General features: G+C 41.5%; 1 protein-coding gene across 1 annotated transcript; it reads left to right on the forward strand.

Moving 5' to 3' along the window:
- The first annotated feature begins 8,952 nt into the window (after positions 1 to 8,952).
- BBS12 (Bardet-Biedl syndrome 12) lies at positions 8,953 to 15,175 on the forward strand. Its single transcript, XM_033133858.1, has one exon. The coding sequence runs from the start codon at positions 9,217 to 9,219 to the stop codon at positions 11,347 to 11,349; it is 2,133 nt and encodes a 710-aa protein (XP_032989749.1). The 5' UTR covers positions 8,953 to 9,216; the 3' UTR covers positions 11,350 to 15,175.
- Positions 15,176 to 15,703: the final 528 nt, after the last annotated feature.

Consider the following 15,703-nt stretch of genomic DNA (forward strand, 5'->3'; position numbering starts at 1 on the left):
AGTTTTTGGAAGAGCTTGAGGAGAATAGGTGATAATTCTTTTTTGAATGTTTTGTAAAATTCACCTGTAAAGCTGAATGGCCAGGGCTTTTGTTTGTTGGGAGATTGTTGATTACTGATTCAATTTCCCTGGTGGTAATCAGTCTATTCAGGTTTTCTGTTTCTTCTTGAGTTAGCCTTGGAAGGTTGTATGCTTCTAGAAAATTGTCCATTACTTCCAGATTGTCAAATTTGTTGGCATATAGTTGCTCATAGTAATTTCTTAAAATTTTTTGTATTTCTGTGTTATCTGTTGTCACTTTTCCTCTTTCATTTCTGATTTTATTGATTTGGGTTCTCTCTCTCTTTTTTTAAATGACTCTGGCTAAAGGTTTGTCGATTTTGTTTATTTTCTCTAAAAACCAGCTCTTAGATTCATTGATCTTTTGTATTGTTTCTCTGGTTTCTATTTCATTTATTTCCCCTCTGATCTTTATTATCTCCTTCCTTGTACTCCCTTTAGGCTTATTTTGCTGTTTTTTTCCAGATCCCTTACGTATGAAGATAAACTGTCGATTAGTGATTTTTCTTGTTTCTTTAGGTAGGCCTGCAATGCTATGAATTTCCCTCTTAGGACTGCTTTCGCTGCATCCCATAGATTTTGGGTCGTCGTGTTTTCATTTTCGTTTGTCTCGAGATATCTTTTGATTTCTTCCTTGATCTCATGGTTGACCCATTCATTATTTAGTAACATGTTATTCAGCCTCCATGAGTTGGTGTGTCTTCCAGTTTTTTTCCTGTTGTTCATTTCTAATTTCGTAGCATTGTGGTCAGAGAAGACAATTGGTGTGATTTCAGTTTTCTTAAATTTATCAAGACTTGTTTTGTGGCCTAACATGTGGTCTATCTTGGAAAATGCTCCATGTGTGCTTGAGAAGAACGAGTATTCTGCAGCTTTGGGGTGAAATGCTCTGAAAATATCAATTAAATCCAAGTGGTCCAATGTGTCATTTAAGGCCATTGTTTCCTTATTGATTTTCTGTCTGGAAGACCTGTCCCTTGTTGTCAGAGGTATGTTGAAGTTCCCTACTATGATAGTGTTACTGTTGATCTCTGTCTTTATGTCAGTCAATATCTGTTTTATATATTTAGGTGCTCCTATGTTGGGTGCATAGATGTTTACTAGGGTTATGGCCTCTTGTCAGATTGATCCCTTTATTATTATATAGTGCCCATCTTTGTCTTTTAATATGTTCTTCATTTTAAAGTCTATTTTGTCAGATGTAAGTATTGCAACTCCAGCTTTTTTCTCATTTCCATTTGCATGAAATATGTTACTCCAACCTTTCACTTTCAGCCTGTGTGTGTCTTTTGTTCTGAGGTGAGTCTCTTGTATACAGCATATACAAGGGTCTTGCTTTCTTATCCACTCAGCCACCCTATGTCTCTTGATTGGAGCATTTAATCCATTTACATTTAAAGTGATTATTAATAGGTACATAGTTATTGCCATTTTTAAAATTTGTAGTTAGATTGTTTTCATCTTTCTTCTGTTTACAGAAGTCCTTTTAATATTTCCTGCAATGCTGGCTTGTTGGTAATAAATTCCTTTAGCTTATTATTTTCTAGGAAGCTCTTTATCTCTCCTTCAATTTTAAATGATAGCCTTGCTGGATAAAGCAAAGTAGGTTGTAGGCCTTTGTTTTCCATCACTTTGAGTATCTCCTGCCACTCCCTCTTGGCCTGCAATGCTTAAAAAAGTCATTTGATAGTCTTATAGGAGTTCCCTTGTATGTAACCCTCTGTCTTTCTCTTGCTGCTTTTAGGATTCGCTCTTTGTCTTTAACCTTTGCCATTTTAACTATAATGTGTCTTGGTGTGGACCTGTTTGGGTTTATCGTGGTTGGAACTCTCTGCACTTCCTGGGTTTGTATGTTGGTTTCCTTCACCAAGTTAGGGAAGTTTTTGGACATTATTACTTCAAATATGTTCTCAATCCCTTGCTTGCTCTCTTCACCTTCTGGTATTCCTATGATGCGCATGTTGTTGTGCTTGATGTTATCCCAGAGGTCTCTTAAACCATCATCATTGTTTTTTATTCTTTTTTCTTTCTGTTGTTCTGTTTCGGTGATCTCTGCTAACTTGTCTTCTAAGTCGCTGATTCGATCGTCTGCTTCATCTAACCTGCTGTTAATTCCTTCAAGTGAGTTCTTTATTTCAGTTACTGTATTCTTTAGTTCTAACTGGTTGTTCATTATGATTTCTCTATCCTTCTTTATGTCGTCGCTAAGCTCCTTAAACATTCTTATCATCAGTGTTCTGAACTCTGTCTCTGATAGGTTGGTTACCTCTGTTTCATTTGGTTCCATTTCTAGAGGTTTCTTCTGTCCTTTTATTTGGGACATGTTTCTTTGTTTCCCCATTCTGGCTGTCTCACTGTGTTTGCTTCGATATATTAGGTAGATCCCCTAGGTTTCTTAGTCTTGCTTGATTATCTTATGTAGTATATGTCCTTTATATTTGACTTGCACCACTTTCTTCTTTTCCTCTGCGTGCGTTCCAAAGGTGACTCTTGTGTTGTGTATATTGTCTTGTTAAAGTTTGTTAATTGCTTTTCACTTGTGAGTAGGTGGGGTTAACTCCTAGGCTGACTAGTTGTGAGACTTGGCTCTGCCCACAGCAGGGTGTTCTGCTGCATGAGGATTGCCCACTTAAATGAGGTTTGGCCTCTGTGGGCTCTTGTGCCTATAGAGAATTCCCTCTGGGTGTGTCACTTTTAGGTCAAACCCGTAGTACTCTGGTTTGGTCTGAAGTTGGCCTCTGGGTGTATTGAATCTTGTGCCTCCTAAGCTGGGCCCTTCAAGTAATCCTTGCGTGAGTCTCTTAGCTGTTCTGTGTGATGAGCAGAGAGTCCTTTCATGGGTTATAGATGTCCCATTTGTGATACGATCCGGAGGAGAACTCAAAAAGTCCGTCCCGCTGCCGCCATTCCTTTGACGTCACTAGGTTAGTGCTTTTCTAAGATAATTCTGACAACCATGTGAAGGAGGAACCATTTTGGAAGCAATTAAAGGGCCTCAGCGAAGGCAGTGCCAAATAGGAATCATGCCGACTCCAGCAGTGATTGAACCTTATGTTTCCGGTGGAGAAATACTGATAGTGGCATCTGTTAAATGTTGGGTCAGTTTTGTACTTCAATTTAAGATAACAAATATAGTGGAAACCATTCCCTCATTCACTCTTCAAATATTTATTGAGTGCCTTCAATGTGTTAGACAGTATTCTCAGTGTGTGTGATACCTCAGTGACTGAAATTGGCCTCCTGTGAATTGCATTCCAACAGAGGGAGAGAGTCAGTAAGTGATAAGTAAATAAGTAGACTATGAACTATTTTATAAGGTGGTAAGTGTTATGGAAAAAAAGAAAGTAGAGCAGATAAAGGCAGGCCAGACTCTAGAGGAGAAAGAGAGTTCTGCAGTGTTAAATAAGGTATTCAGGGTAGGCATCATTGAAAAGGGGACAGGTAAGTATTTAAAGGTGGTGAGGCAGTAGTTTCCTTGAGGAAGAGCATCCCAGAAAAGGGAACAACTGGAACAGAAACGCCGAGGTAGAGAGCGGAAGGGAGGAGGGAGTCGGGTGGTCAGGGGTAGAGCAGGTGGAGACACAGTAGGGGAGGAGGGAGGAGAACGGATGCTGAGGACATTGTAAGGACTTTGACTTTCTCTCCGAGTGACATGGAAAGGCTTTGCAAGATTTTGAGCAGAGGAGTAAAAAATCTGAGTTAATGTTTAAAAGGGACTCCTGTGTCAGACAAAGGAGTAAAAATTTTGTTTTCCAAATAAGAGATTTTTAAGCAGTGGAGTGATCTGACTAGACTGTTGTATTAGGAATAGACTGGAGATAGGCAAACTGTTGGTTTTGGTGAGGAAAAGAAGCTAATTATACCTGTCAGAAAGGACTACTTTTTTTAAAAAATGCAACTCCTGAAAAGCATTTCATGTCTTAGTGTTCTAAACCAAGTACCTTGGACAAAACTAGGCACCATCTCAGGAAGAGAAAGATTCTGATCTCAAAATCCCAGTGAAGTAGTCTGATTCTGCTGCTCTTCCATTACACACTTAGAAAGTTAAGAAACACTAGCTGACAAGTACAGTTGTCTGGATCCCAGTAATGACACGAGAGTTGTTTGTGGAAAACACTGGGGTACCTGTGTAGCACAAGAATCAGATTGTGTTGGTTCAATGCCAAGAAAAGTTACCAGAGGTACTTTTCATATTTGCATATTTGAAATTAGCTATTTCTCCATCTCCTTCACCCTCTTCTTTTTATATTCAGCCTCTTAGAAGATAAGGGATTCTTGTTTGAGTGTTTATTTTATGTTAATTATAGCAAGTTGTAATCTCTTCAAAATAATAATTTAGGAGCTCCTCTAAACTTAAGAATGTTAAGACTGTTTTATATTTGTTTTTGTTTTTTAATTTACTACTGAAACTTGGAATAGATTCTTAAAGTGCTGGAACAGATCTCTTTTTAAATATTTATTATGATACCATTTTTATGTGACTTTTTGCTTGTAGATTAGTTTTGTTTAAATAATCTCATGTCTCCTCTGGGAAACTTTATTTCACATAAATTAAATACAGACTAAGTTTGAAATAGCCTATGATTTTTTTCCTTTTGTCCTAAATTCTTTATGAACTTTTCTTTCACTTATTTAGTAATGTCTTGTGATTTAAACATAGTAGAAAGGAAACCATAAACAATGACTCTGACACTTGAAAAAAAAATGAGCACATCTGTATAAGGATATGAACAGGCTTGGAAGAAGATGGAAGTGGGAACGCAATGGAAGACTGGACAGAAGAGAAGGGTGAATTATTGTTGTGCTGGGTAGAGGTGCAGCCAGAAGGAAGTATTGTGTAGTAGTTAATAGCATGGGACTTTGGTTTTAGACAACCCTGGGTTTCAGTCCATAACCTTTTGCTTACTATCACTTAACTATCCTTTATTTTCTACATCATTAAAATAGGTTAATTATAGTATCTACCTCATGTTATGAGGATTATATTACATAATGCATGCAGAGTGCCTCATACTTAATAAGCTCTCAAAACAAGTTAGAAAATAAAAACAAAAGCAAACAGTCAGTCTTGTCTTTTCAACAAGTTCTTCTGGTGCAACTGGATATCCATGAGGGGAAAAAAACAACCAATACCTCACACCATTTAGAAAAATCAGTTTAAGATAAATTGTAAACATAAATGTAAAAGCTAAAACGAATAAAACAAAGTTGAAGGAGTCACACTTTCTTATTTCAAAACTACTACCAAGCTACTATAATCAAAATAGTGCGGTCCTGGCTTACAGATGGGCATATAAACCCATGAAATAAAATTGAGAGTCCAGAAATAAACCTGTACATCTATTGCCAGTTGATTTTTGACAAAGGTGCCAAGACCACTCAATGGGGAAAAGAATAGTTTCTTCAAGAAATGGTACCGGGACAATTTGATATCCAAATGCAAAAAAGAAAAAAAATTGAAGTTGGACCCCTACCTCAACCATATACAAAAATCAACTCAAAATATATCAGTGAACTTAATATAAAATATAAAACTCTTTGAAGAAAATACTGGGTTAAATCTTCATGACTTTGTATTTGGCAATGGATTCTTAGATATACCACCAAGAACATGAGCGACAAAGAAAAAAATAGGCAAATTAGACCATAAAAATTAAAAACTTTTATGCATGAAAGTACATTATCAAAAAAAATGGAAAATACAACCTACAGAATGAGAGAAAAAATATGATTTGCAAATCATATTTTGATAAGGTTCTTATAGCCAGAATACATAAAGAACTCTTCTTACGGTTCAACAACAAAAAGACAAACAACCCAATTTTAAAATGGGCAAAAGATTTGAACAGATGTTTCCCCATAGAAGATATACAAATGGCCAACAAGCACATGAAAAGATGCTCAGCGTCATTAGTCATTAGAAAAATGCAAATCAAAACTTCAAAGAAATATTTCACGTCCACTAGGATGTCTATTACTGAAAAAACAAAATCAAAATAAGCATGGTAAGTGTTGGTAAGTGTACTGGATTGAATAATGTCACCCCAAAAAAAATTCATGTCCATCCAGAATCTCAGAATGTGACTTTATTTGAAAATAAGGTCTTTGTAGATGTAATTATTTAAGATGAGGTCATATTGGATCCGCGTGGCCCCTAACCCTGGTGACTGATGTCTTTTAAGAAGGCCATGAGATTGGAGTTCTGCTGCCGAAAACCAGGGACCTCTGGCGCGACTAGAAGCTGGAAGAGGCAAGAAGGAGTCTTCCCTGGAACCTTCAGAAGGAACATGGTCCTGCAAATACCTTGAGATCAGACTTCTAGCCTCCAGAACCACAAGAGAATAAATCTGTATTCTTTTAAGCCACCCAGTTTGTAGTCATTTTGTACAGCAGCCCTAGGAAACGAATACGGTAAGGATATGGAGAAATCGAAGCCCTGGTACCTGCTGGTGGAAAGCTGACGTGGCTCAGCTGCTATAGACAACAGTTTGCAGTTCCTCAGAACGTTAAACATAGAACTACCATATGACCACTCCTCTGTACCCCAAAGAATTGACAACACGTACTCAAGTACTTTTACACAAGTGTTCACAGTAGTGCAGTACATGGTAGTCAAAGGTGGAAACCACCCACATGTCCACCAGCGGCTATGGATGGATGGTAAACAAAATGATGCATACCTGCAGTGAGTGGTTACTCAGCCACAGAAAGGAGTGAAGTACTGCCACGTAATCCATGTGGATGACCCGCGAAATCATTATGCTAAGTGAAACGAGCCAGACAGGAAAGGTCCCGTATTGTAGGCCTCCATTTATGTGAAGTATTCAGAATAGGTAGGTAGATCCACAGAGACAGAGAGCAGATGGGTGGTTGCCAAGGGCTGGGGCGAGGAGAGCAGGGAGTCACTGCTTAATGGCTAAGGGTGTTCTTTGGGGCGACAGAAGTGTTTGGATTTAGATCAACGTAGTGGTTGTACAACACTGTGAATGTACTAAGTGCTACTGAATTGTGCACTTAAAAATGTTAAGGTTATGTTATCTGAATTTCACCTCCATTTAAAAAAGCCTAAACCATAAAGTTTTTAGAAGCAATATAGAAAAATATCTTTTTACTCAGGGTTAGGCAAAACTTTAAAAAATAAAACGCAGAAAGCAATAACCATAAAAAGAAAAAAAAAACATAGACTAGGGAAATAGAGTGCCAGGAGCTATTAAGGGCCACTTGAGGTTTGGGCTGATGAACTTAAAATGACACCAATCAGTATGGTTATGTGTGTTTTTCTGTTTATTTTCAGCTACCCCAGGGTCAGCATGGAGTAGAGAGAATTGGATTTCATCAAGATTAGTGTTGCAAGGTGAGATGAACCAAGAAAGGGACACGTGCAAAAAGAGTATATGTGCAAAGGAGTGATGGTAGCAACTGACAAACGGGAATTTAAATTGGGTAAAGAGAGAATTGGTAATATGGGGGTGAGGGGTGAAGGACAGCCAAAGCGTGGTAAGATCAGAGAGTTGTAAGACATAGCGGGTCTCACGATTATTGAAGTTGAGAGTCCTGTGGTGTATTTTGACGCTGTCTAGGGAGATGCCTGAGTGTATGAAGAGTTACTTTTAGTTTACAGAATTGAAAATCTCACAAAAGAGAATGTGAAACTGAGTTCAAAGAGTCCGTTACATGTTTCCCTAGACTGCACTAGCTTTTCTCCTTGGTCCTTGAAGGTCTGTAGGAAGCTGCCTTTGAGTATAATTGTGTTAGAGCCTCCTGCTGATCTCAGATGTATCTGGAGTGATTGCTCGTGAGCTTCAAGGATGAATGCAGGTGTTTTAGAAACAAATCTCTGGCTAAGATTGGAGGAAAAGCAAAACTCTAAGAGTTGTTTGCTCTTTGATATTTTGGATTTAAGAGATTGTGGTTAAAAAATATTACTTGAAGAATTATAATGTCTTAAAGGCGGAAGAGAAGTTTGTATTGTCTGCAGTTTTAGCTCTGGTACTTTCACTGAGAGCTCGTACCTCACAAGGCAGGCCATTTTATTACAGACAGCTTTTCAATTGAGGGGATTTTGTTAAAAAGTTCTTTTTATTGGGCTAAATAAAGCCTTTCTCTTGTAACTTCTTCCTATTAGTTTTACATGTGAATTCTGAAATACTATGTAGAAAAAGTCCAATTACTCTTGAACTTGCCTTTAAATAGTACTTTTTTTCCTTTTGATATTCTAATCAATAACCAAATCTATCCTCTCACCTCCATCCCCCTTCGACATAGCTCATCTAGATAACTATAGAAGATTCTTGACTGGCCTCTCTGTCCCCAGTCTGGCACTCACCTAGCCAGTTATCTACACCATTGTCAGAGTGATAATATATCCAAAACACAAATAGTAGTAGTAGTATGACTATTCGTAGTATTATAGCAAGTCCTCATAAAGCACTCACTACGTGCCAGGCACTGCTCTTAGCACTATACTCATTACTCCTTACAATAACACTATGAAGTAGATTCTGTTACTGTCCTCATTTTTCAGATGAGGCTACAGGACAGAGTAGTTAAACAACTTGCTGAAGGCTATACAGCTACTAAGCAGTAGAGCCAGGTTCAAACCCAGACTTCTAGAACATTCCATCAAGCTGTTTCATAATCTCCCTGAGTTCCAACACTTCAGTGGTTCCCACTGTCGGATCAGTTTGGGCCTGGCACATAATGTCCTGCGTGACCGTACCCCTTTCCCCTTCTAGAGCTTCTTCTCCGGTTCCCCACTTTCTTTATAACCCCATAAACTAAAGTACTTGTTTTACCCCAGTACCCATATGTGTTTTTTCACATATAAGTATGTGCGTTTACTACCACCTCCTTCAGCTTGCTGACTCTTTCAAATTATTCTTCAAGACAGTTCAGGCACTGCCTTCTTTGGAAACAGCGTCTGACGCCTGCAAGCCCCACTTCTGTGGGGTGAAGTGTTTCTCCTCCAACATCCATCACTAATAGAATCGTAACACTGTGTCATCGTTCTGACCACATGCAACGGGAAACTATGCACCAGAAACTCCTCCGAGGCAGCGGCTCTGTCGCATTTGTCTTTTATATGCATTGATACCCATGAATTACACTCAGTAAAGTTCCAAGTTTTATTTGATTTGCAGACGAAGATTTGTGGTGATGGCTTGCAGGGCCATGAACAAAAGAAAACACGTGGGACTTCAACAACTCTCATCATTTGCAGAAGCAGGAAGAACTTTCCTAGGCCCACTAAAATCATCCAAATTTGTTATAGACGAAGAGTGTCACGAAAGTGTGTTAATCAGTTCGGCCGTGAGGCTTCTTGAAAACTTGGATTTATCGAGCGCGGTGGGACAGCTTCTCAGCGAAGCAGTGCAAGCGCAGAATAAGATGTACAGAACGGGAAGCAGCACTCTGCTGTTTCTTGCCGGGGCGTGGAGCAGGGCCGCTGAGGAGTGTCTGCATCTGGGCGTCCCCGTTTCCTTAATCGTGTCTGTTATGTCAGAAGGTTTGATCTCCTGCATTGAGGAAGTCTCTTCCCTTCAGGTACCTGTCCACCGTGCATCTGATCACACAGACGACACCCAGATGTTTTCTGGACTTGGATCCCGTAGTGTCAGTTTACATTCTTTTCTACCAATCCCCCCAGACACTGGTTTGATACAGAAAGAGAATGATCTCGGAGACGTTGCCTCTCCGTCAGTGACCATTTCCAGTGTTCCTGGGAGACCTGTGAAATCAGCTAACCTTTGTAGAACTCAGGCTAAGGTTGAAGCAGATGAAAACACACAAACTCCTCAGACTCTGAGAAATCGTCTGTGTGCAGACACACGCTGCAGAAAGCCAGCACTAATCCACAGTAGGCACTTTAATAGGGTGGATGAGAATCAATGGACAAGCAAACCAGATGGGTTTCTGGAACATCAGGGTGCGGCCACTCCCCACACTTACAGATGTAAGGACTTGGCAGAGTTGGAGGCAGGTCTGAGCCACGGAGATCGCAGCAGCATGGAATTAGTAGACGCAGCAGCGCGGCTGCAGTGCCAGAACGCAGATGTGCAGCGAGGCCGCTGTGCCGCGCCCTGGACGTTTGACATTTCAGGAGTCTTCACCTGCTGTTTACCGGGCTTACCCGAAACTTTGTCTTGCGTCTGTCCAGGCTATGTCACTGTTGTTTCAACATCCAGGACTGCTCTGATTGAGGAGTTACAGAATCAGCTTCTGCGGGTAGCTCTCATTGAGGGTGACCTCACCGAGAATTACCGCCACCTGGGATTCAATAGATCTGCCAACGTGACAACGGTGTTGGAAAGCGTGAAGGTTCACCAGGCCAGCTCAGAAGAACTGTGGACAGATCAGGTATTACAGGTCTTAGTCAAGTTCAATGTGAATCTCGTCCTGGTGCAAGGCAGTGTATCTGAACACGTAACTGAAAAATGCATGCACAGTAAGCGCTTGGTGATTGGGTCGGTGAATGGCAGTGTGATGCAGGCTTTTGCCTTGGCTTCCGGAGCACAGCAGGTGGCCTACATTACTCAGGTGACGGAAGCCTGTGTGGGCAGTGGGGTGTGTGTGGCCTTCTGGAGAAGCATGCCCTCGGGTGTCAATACGGTCAACAGCATGGCAATCACGTTGAAAACAGAAGGAATGAATTTGGTTACAGTAGTGCTCACTGGCCCAGTCACGGCACAGATGCAAACCAAGGAAGATAGGTTCTGGACTTGCGCGTATCGTCTGCACTATGCTCTGAAAGAGCAAAAGGTCTTCCTTGGAGGTGGTGCAGTTGAATTTTTGTGCCTTAGCCATCTTCAAAGTCTCGTGAGGCAACCTCTGAATAAAGGAATCCAAGTCTGTTCGGGAGGGCTTCATAACACTTCCTCTTGGCTGGCCTCATCGCTGGCACTCTACAGACCGACGGTGCTGAAGTGCTTGGCCAGCGGCTGGCACAAATACCTTTCAGCCCTCATGTACAACACTGCCCGTTCCGCCTCAGAATTTGAAGCCAGCGCATTCATTCAACACCACCTACAAAGTGCCACAGACTCTGGCTCGCCTTCATCTTACATCTTGAATGAATATAGTAAACTAAATAGTGGAATTTTTAATTCAGGCATTTCAAATAAAGTGGAACAGATTCCAAGAGTTTATGACGTTGTTACACCAAAGACTGAGGCATGGCGCCGAGCTCTGGATTTAGTTCTGTTAGTGCTTCAGACAGACAGTGAAATTATTACCGGGCTTGGACACACACAGCTAAAACCACAGGAAGCAGAGGACTTTTTGTTTTTGTAGTGTTATTGGCTAAGTCTTTGGGAAGTAATCTTTTGTAATATGTCATGCTAATAAGTTCTCTAGTACCAGGTCGTAGTGCCTGAAATGCTGGCTTTACCAAAAAGAAAATAATTGATGTCCATCAATGACCATGCAGGGTGTAAGATTTCACCATACTTACAAGCTAACGAGTTAGCCTGTTCCTGTTTTGTGTGCTACTACAGAATACACGAGACACTTGGGTCAGAGACAGAGAACTTTTATGACTCATTGCAAAAGCAGTCGCAAGAGGTCGTGTTGGTTTGTCCCATAAGAGCCACGCAAAGGAGAGGGACACTGAGCTTGGGATAGCCATTCCTTTTATAATAAGCAGAAGCAATCGTATTCTTTGTCCAAGGGGCGTTGTTACCTCATGCCTCAAGGTTGCTCATTGTAAACACAAGCCCGAGACATGGACCCGGTAAAGATAGGTCAGGTGCCGGCATTCATGGCATTCCCAGAAAGCACGCAGTGTTGCTCAGGGCACATAGTGGGTCACCTCTTGCAACGATTCGTTCCTCAACCTGACACGTTCATAGTCAAACTGGAATTTTCAGGTGAGTATGCCACTCATTCATTAGCCGTTCTGGTTGGTCTGACGAGGAGGTTGTTTAGTCAATACCAAATCCATTCAGTAGGTCTCATATACCAGTGAATTATGGCTATATCAGCAGACCGAGCAGCAGGATGGTGCCAGTCTGCAATACTGACCTGTCATGTCCTCCAGGGTCTTGAATTTACTTGCCTGTGAATTCCAAGGACCAGTAGATCTTTTCATTAGCCAGAATCTAGTCTAAGAGCAAAATTCTCCCTTATGACCCACGTGAGGGAGTTTTGACTGACTTGCTGATCTTTAGTGTCATTGCCAAAAGTTACAGGAGGCAATAGATGGGCCAAAAAGCAACCCCACCCCTAATGGAGAGACCCTTCCGTGGCCCGTTTTCCCCACGTACGAGCATGTAGCCCCGAAGTCCAGGTCACTGTACTTCGGGATTTGTTGTTCACCCTGATTTGAATCACAGTTACACAGATTTGATTAAGTCACGGAGGTAGTGTCACCAAGTAGTTGAAGCCGTAGTCGCCGTGTGTGGCGAAATCCAAGGCAGTTCAGACTTGAGGAGAAGCACATGATTAGTCAACTTGAAGCAGTGTTGTCCTGGCCGTTTGCGCGTGTTCACACCTGGGCGCTGCCATCCATGTTATCGTGTGCTGCCTGGAGTACTGAAGAAGAGTCTCACTAAGGTGTTGAGTCCCCTTTCCGGTGGTGGGAGGTCAAGGAGACAGCATTTGTCTATGTGACTCACAGAGAGATTGAGGGTTGTGAATCTGTCCAGGTGATCCTGAGAAACGTTACTTGGCAAACAGGCTTCTGAATTTCTATCTGAGTTTATCAGCCACTCCTACTCGTACAGGTAGGTAACGCCGGTCAAGTAGATAACGGCCATAGTCTAGACCATTGAGACAGGCTCCTAACTTGTCAACCACCAGGATGTTGTCTGTCTGGTACCCCCCTTATCCACAGAGGATGCGTTCCAAGACCCCCAGTGAGTGCCTGAAGTCACAGATGGTACTGAACCCGATGTACGCTTTTTCCTTAAAGCAGCTGAGGTCAGAGGGAGGGTGAAGGAGCGATGGAGATGTAGAGAGAGGGCAAGAGCATCTTCATGCTGGTAAGCGACGCCTCGCATTTACTCTTGGCTTTTGATCAGCTGCCCAACTTGTGCCAGACACACTTGTGTCTTCGGTTTACTCAGTGCTATTTCCTCATTGCTGACAGCGTTGTTTGAGCTTTGGGGACCCCTTGGCGCCACAGCCACAGCCCGATTTCTTCCCTGCTGGGCTGTGGGGTATGCTGCCTCGTTACGTTACATCCTTCTTCCTCCCACCCGGAGGTGAGTGAGCAACGACCACGAGGCTGGTTCCCTGTGTTCACCCACCTCTCACTGCTCAGCCTCCAAACTTTTCTCAGTAGGTAGGACCTGGGAGGGGCAGGGGGCTATCTCTCTTCCCCCTTTCCCACAACTCGAGTGAATGCATGCAGTGCTGGATCCCCAAGAGTCTTATATCTCTTAACCCAGCCCATCGAGGCCCTCCTCTTTTCCAGAAAACCATCCAAAAAACTGCAAAATCTGAGGTTTCACCCTGTTTCCAAGCAAACAAGTTAGACTTAGAATGTCATGGGATACTGGCAGAAGATACAAGATTCCTGGGTCAGAGACAGGGCTGTCCAGTAGCCAGAGCTTCGTGTTGGTTTGTGTTGGTTCCCTGTGCTGCCGAGTCCCACGGATGACAAGGAGCCCAGGTGAATACTCGCACACACAGTAGGTTGTGCTGCAGGAGAGGAACACCCCGCTCAGGGCATTTACAGCATTTATAGGAAGCAGCACTAAGCCTGTTCTTTGTAGGCAGATATTACATCATCATCCAAAGTTGCTCCCTGTAAAACGTCCCTGAGAAAAGGCCTGGAAAAAGAGCACAATACCCAGCAAGAAGAAGCAGGAATGCTCAGAGCCCATGCAGACTGCCTTTCCCAGCACAGCCTTTTGCTACTTATAATTGAACATCAGGAGAACCGAATTATGTGTGTAGTTTTTAGAATTGAATATTAGAGTTGCTCTGGGAAAATAATAATGGTGGTAATTAAGATGCCTGCCATGTTCCAGGCACTCTCCTAAATTCCTTACCTATTGTATTAATCTGCTAGGGCTGCCATAACAAAGTATCGGCTTAAACAACAGAAATTTACTATTTTCTTACAATTCTGGAGGCTGGAAGTCTGACATCAAGATGTAGGCGGGGTCGGTTTCTTCTGAGGCCTCGCTTCTTGATTTGTAGATGGCCGTCTTCTCCCTGTGTCGTTACAACACCTTCCCTCTGTAGCTATCTGTGTCCAGATTCCTCTTCTAGTAAGGACCTGGTCATATCGGATTGGGACCCTCCCTAGTGACCTCATTTTAACTTATTACCCCCTTTACAGGCCCTTTCTCCAAAGACAGTACATTCTGAGGTCCTGGGGGTTAGGGCTTCAACGTATACATTCTGGGGGAGACACAGTTCAGCCCGTAAGACAGATGTTATTTCAGTCTTTGCAACATCTCTCTTCTCCACTTTATTGATGAGGAAATGAGTTTAGGAAGGTAAGAGACTGGTCAAGGCTCTCACAGCTACGGTAGTAGGGGTAGCGCTGGAATGGAACTAAGATTTTATCTGGCTCCAGAGTTCGTATTTCTAACCATTAATTGTGACAAGTTTTTATTTCCTGTTATGGTAACAGCAACAAAACAAGAAAAGAGAATGTCTGGTTTATTTATAGGGCTACTTATATGTATTAGAAAATGGAATTGGATTATCCTCATGTTTTGGTAAAAGAAAATCATTTTCGGTTTAATTGGTGTCTTAAATGTGATCACGTGAAAACCTTGCACAAATAATCATTCCAGTTATATAGATTGTCTTTGTACAAACTTAGAATAATAACAACATTGAGTATTGAGCTGTGTTTTAAAAATAAAGTGTATTATCTTTGTTGGGTAAATACTGACACTTTTACTCTCCTTCTGTACTATTAACACTTACTTTTCGTTAAAGTATTACAAAGATTGTGAGTGTCCCTCACATAAACAGATGCTCAGCTCATTTTATATAATAGATGTTTTTGTGACATTCGTATTTGCATGTATTGGTACTATTAGCACTATTAAATATTTAATATAATCTTATAATACTTTCCTTTGAAACTAGACGTCTTACTGTAACACAGATTTTATGTTAGTAAGTCACAGGAGAATAAAATTCTTGGCTTAGTTCACATGAGTGTTGTTTTCTCTAGTAGTTCTGTCACAAATATAAATATGAAATTAGCACCGTGGTTTACAAAAACTCCTCTGTGAGTGTGGTTAGTACGGGTTAATTCCCCTGATGAAGATTACCTCCCGTTATCCTGACCAATGTCTGGGTTTGCACAGCTGTGTTGTGAAAACCCTGCCGTCTGGTGACTACAAGGCACTGCCACTCAGAGACCCTGGACCCTTTTGATTCCCCATTGCATCCCCCTCACTAAATAGAGCCATTTAGGCCATGAACCAGTGAGCCAAGGTCTGCCTGTAAACTTAAGTGCGTAATTAATGGTTTTGAAAAGTTCCAGAGGGTAACCCTGAGACTTTAAAAGCAGTAATATATTTTAGTGACATACCCTCAAACATTTTGAAATACTTTCCAAGGAGCCATTCTAAAATATCTAGTTTCTTTATTTTTAAATGAGTTTTCACCTGTGACCGCTTAGCAATATATTTTCATGGCACTTTTTAGACAGCTTGGGTCTTTATTTAGACTGGAG

Source organism: Rhinolophus ferrumequinum, chromosome 18 (genome assembly GCF_004115265.2).
Source record: "Rhinolophus ferrumequinum isolate MPI-CBG mRhiFer1 chromosome 18, mRhiFer1_v1.p, whole genome shotgun sequence".
NCBI lineage: Eukaryota > Metazoa > Chordata > Mammalia > Chiroptera > Rhinolophidae > Rhinolophus > Rhinolophus ferrumequinum.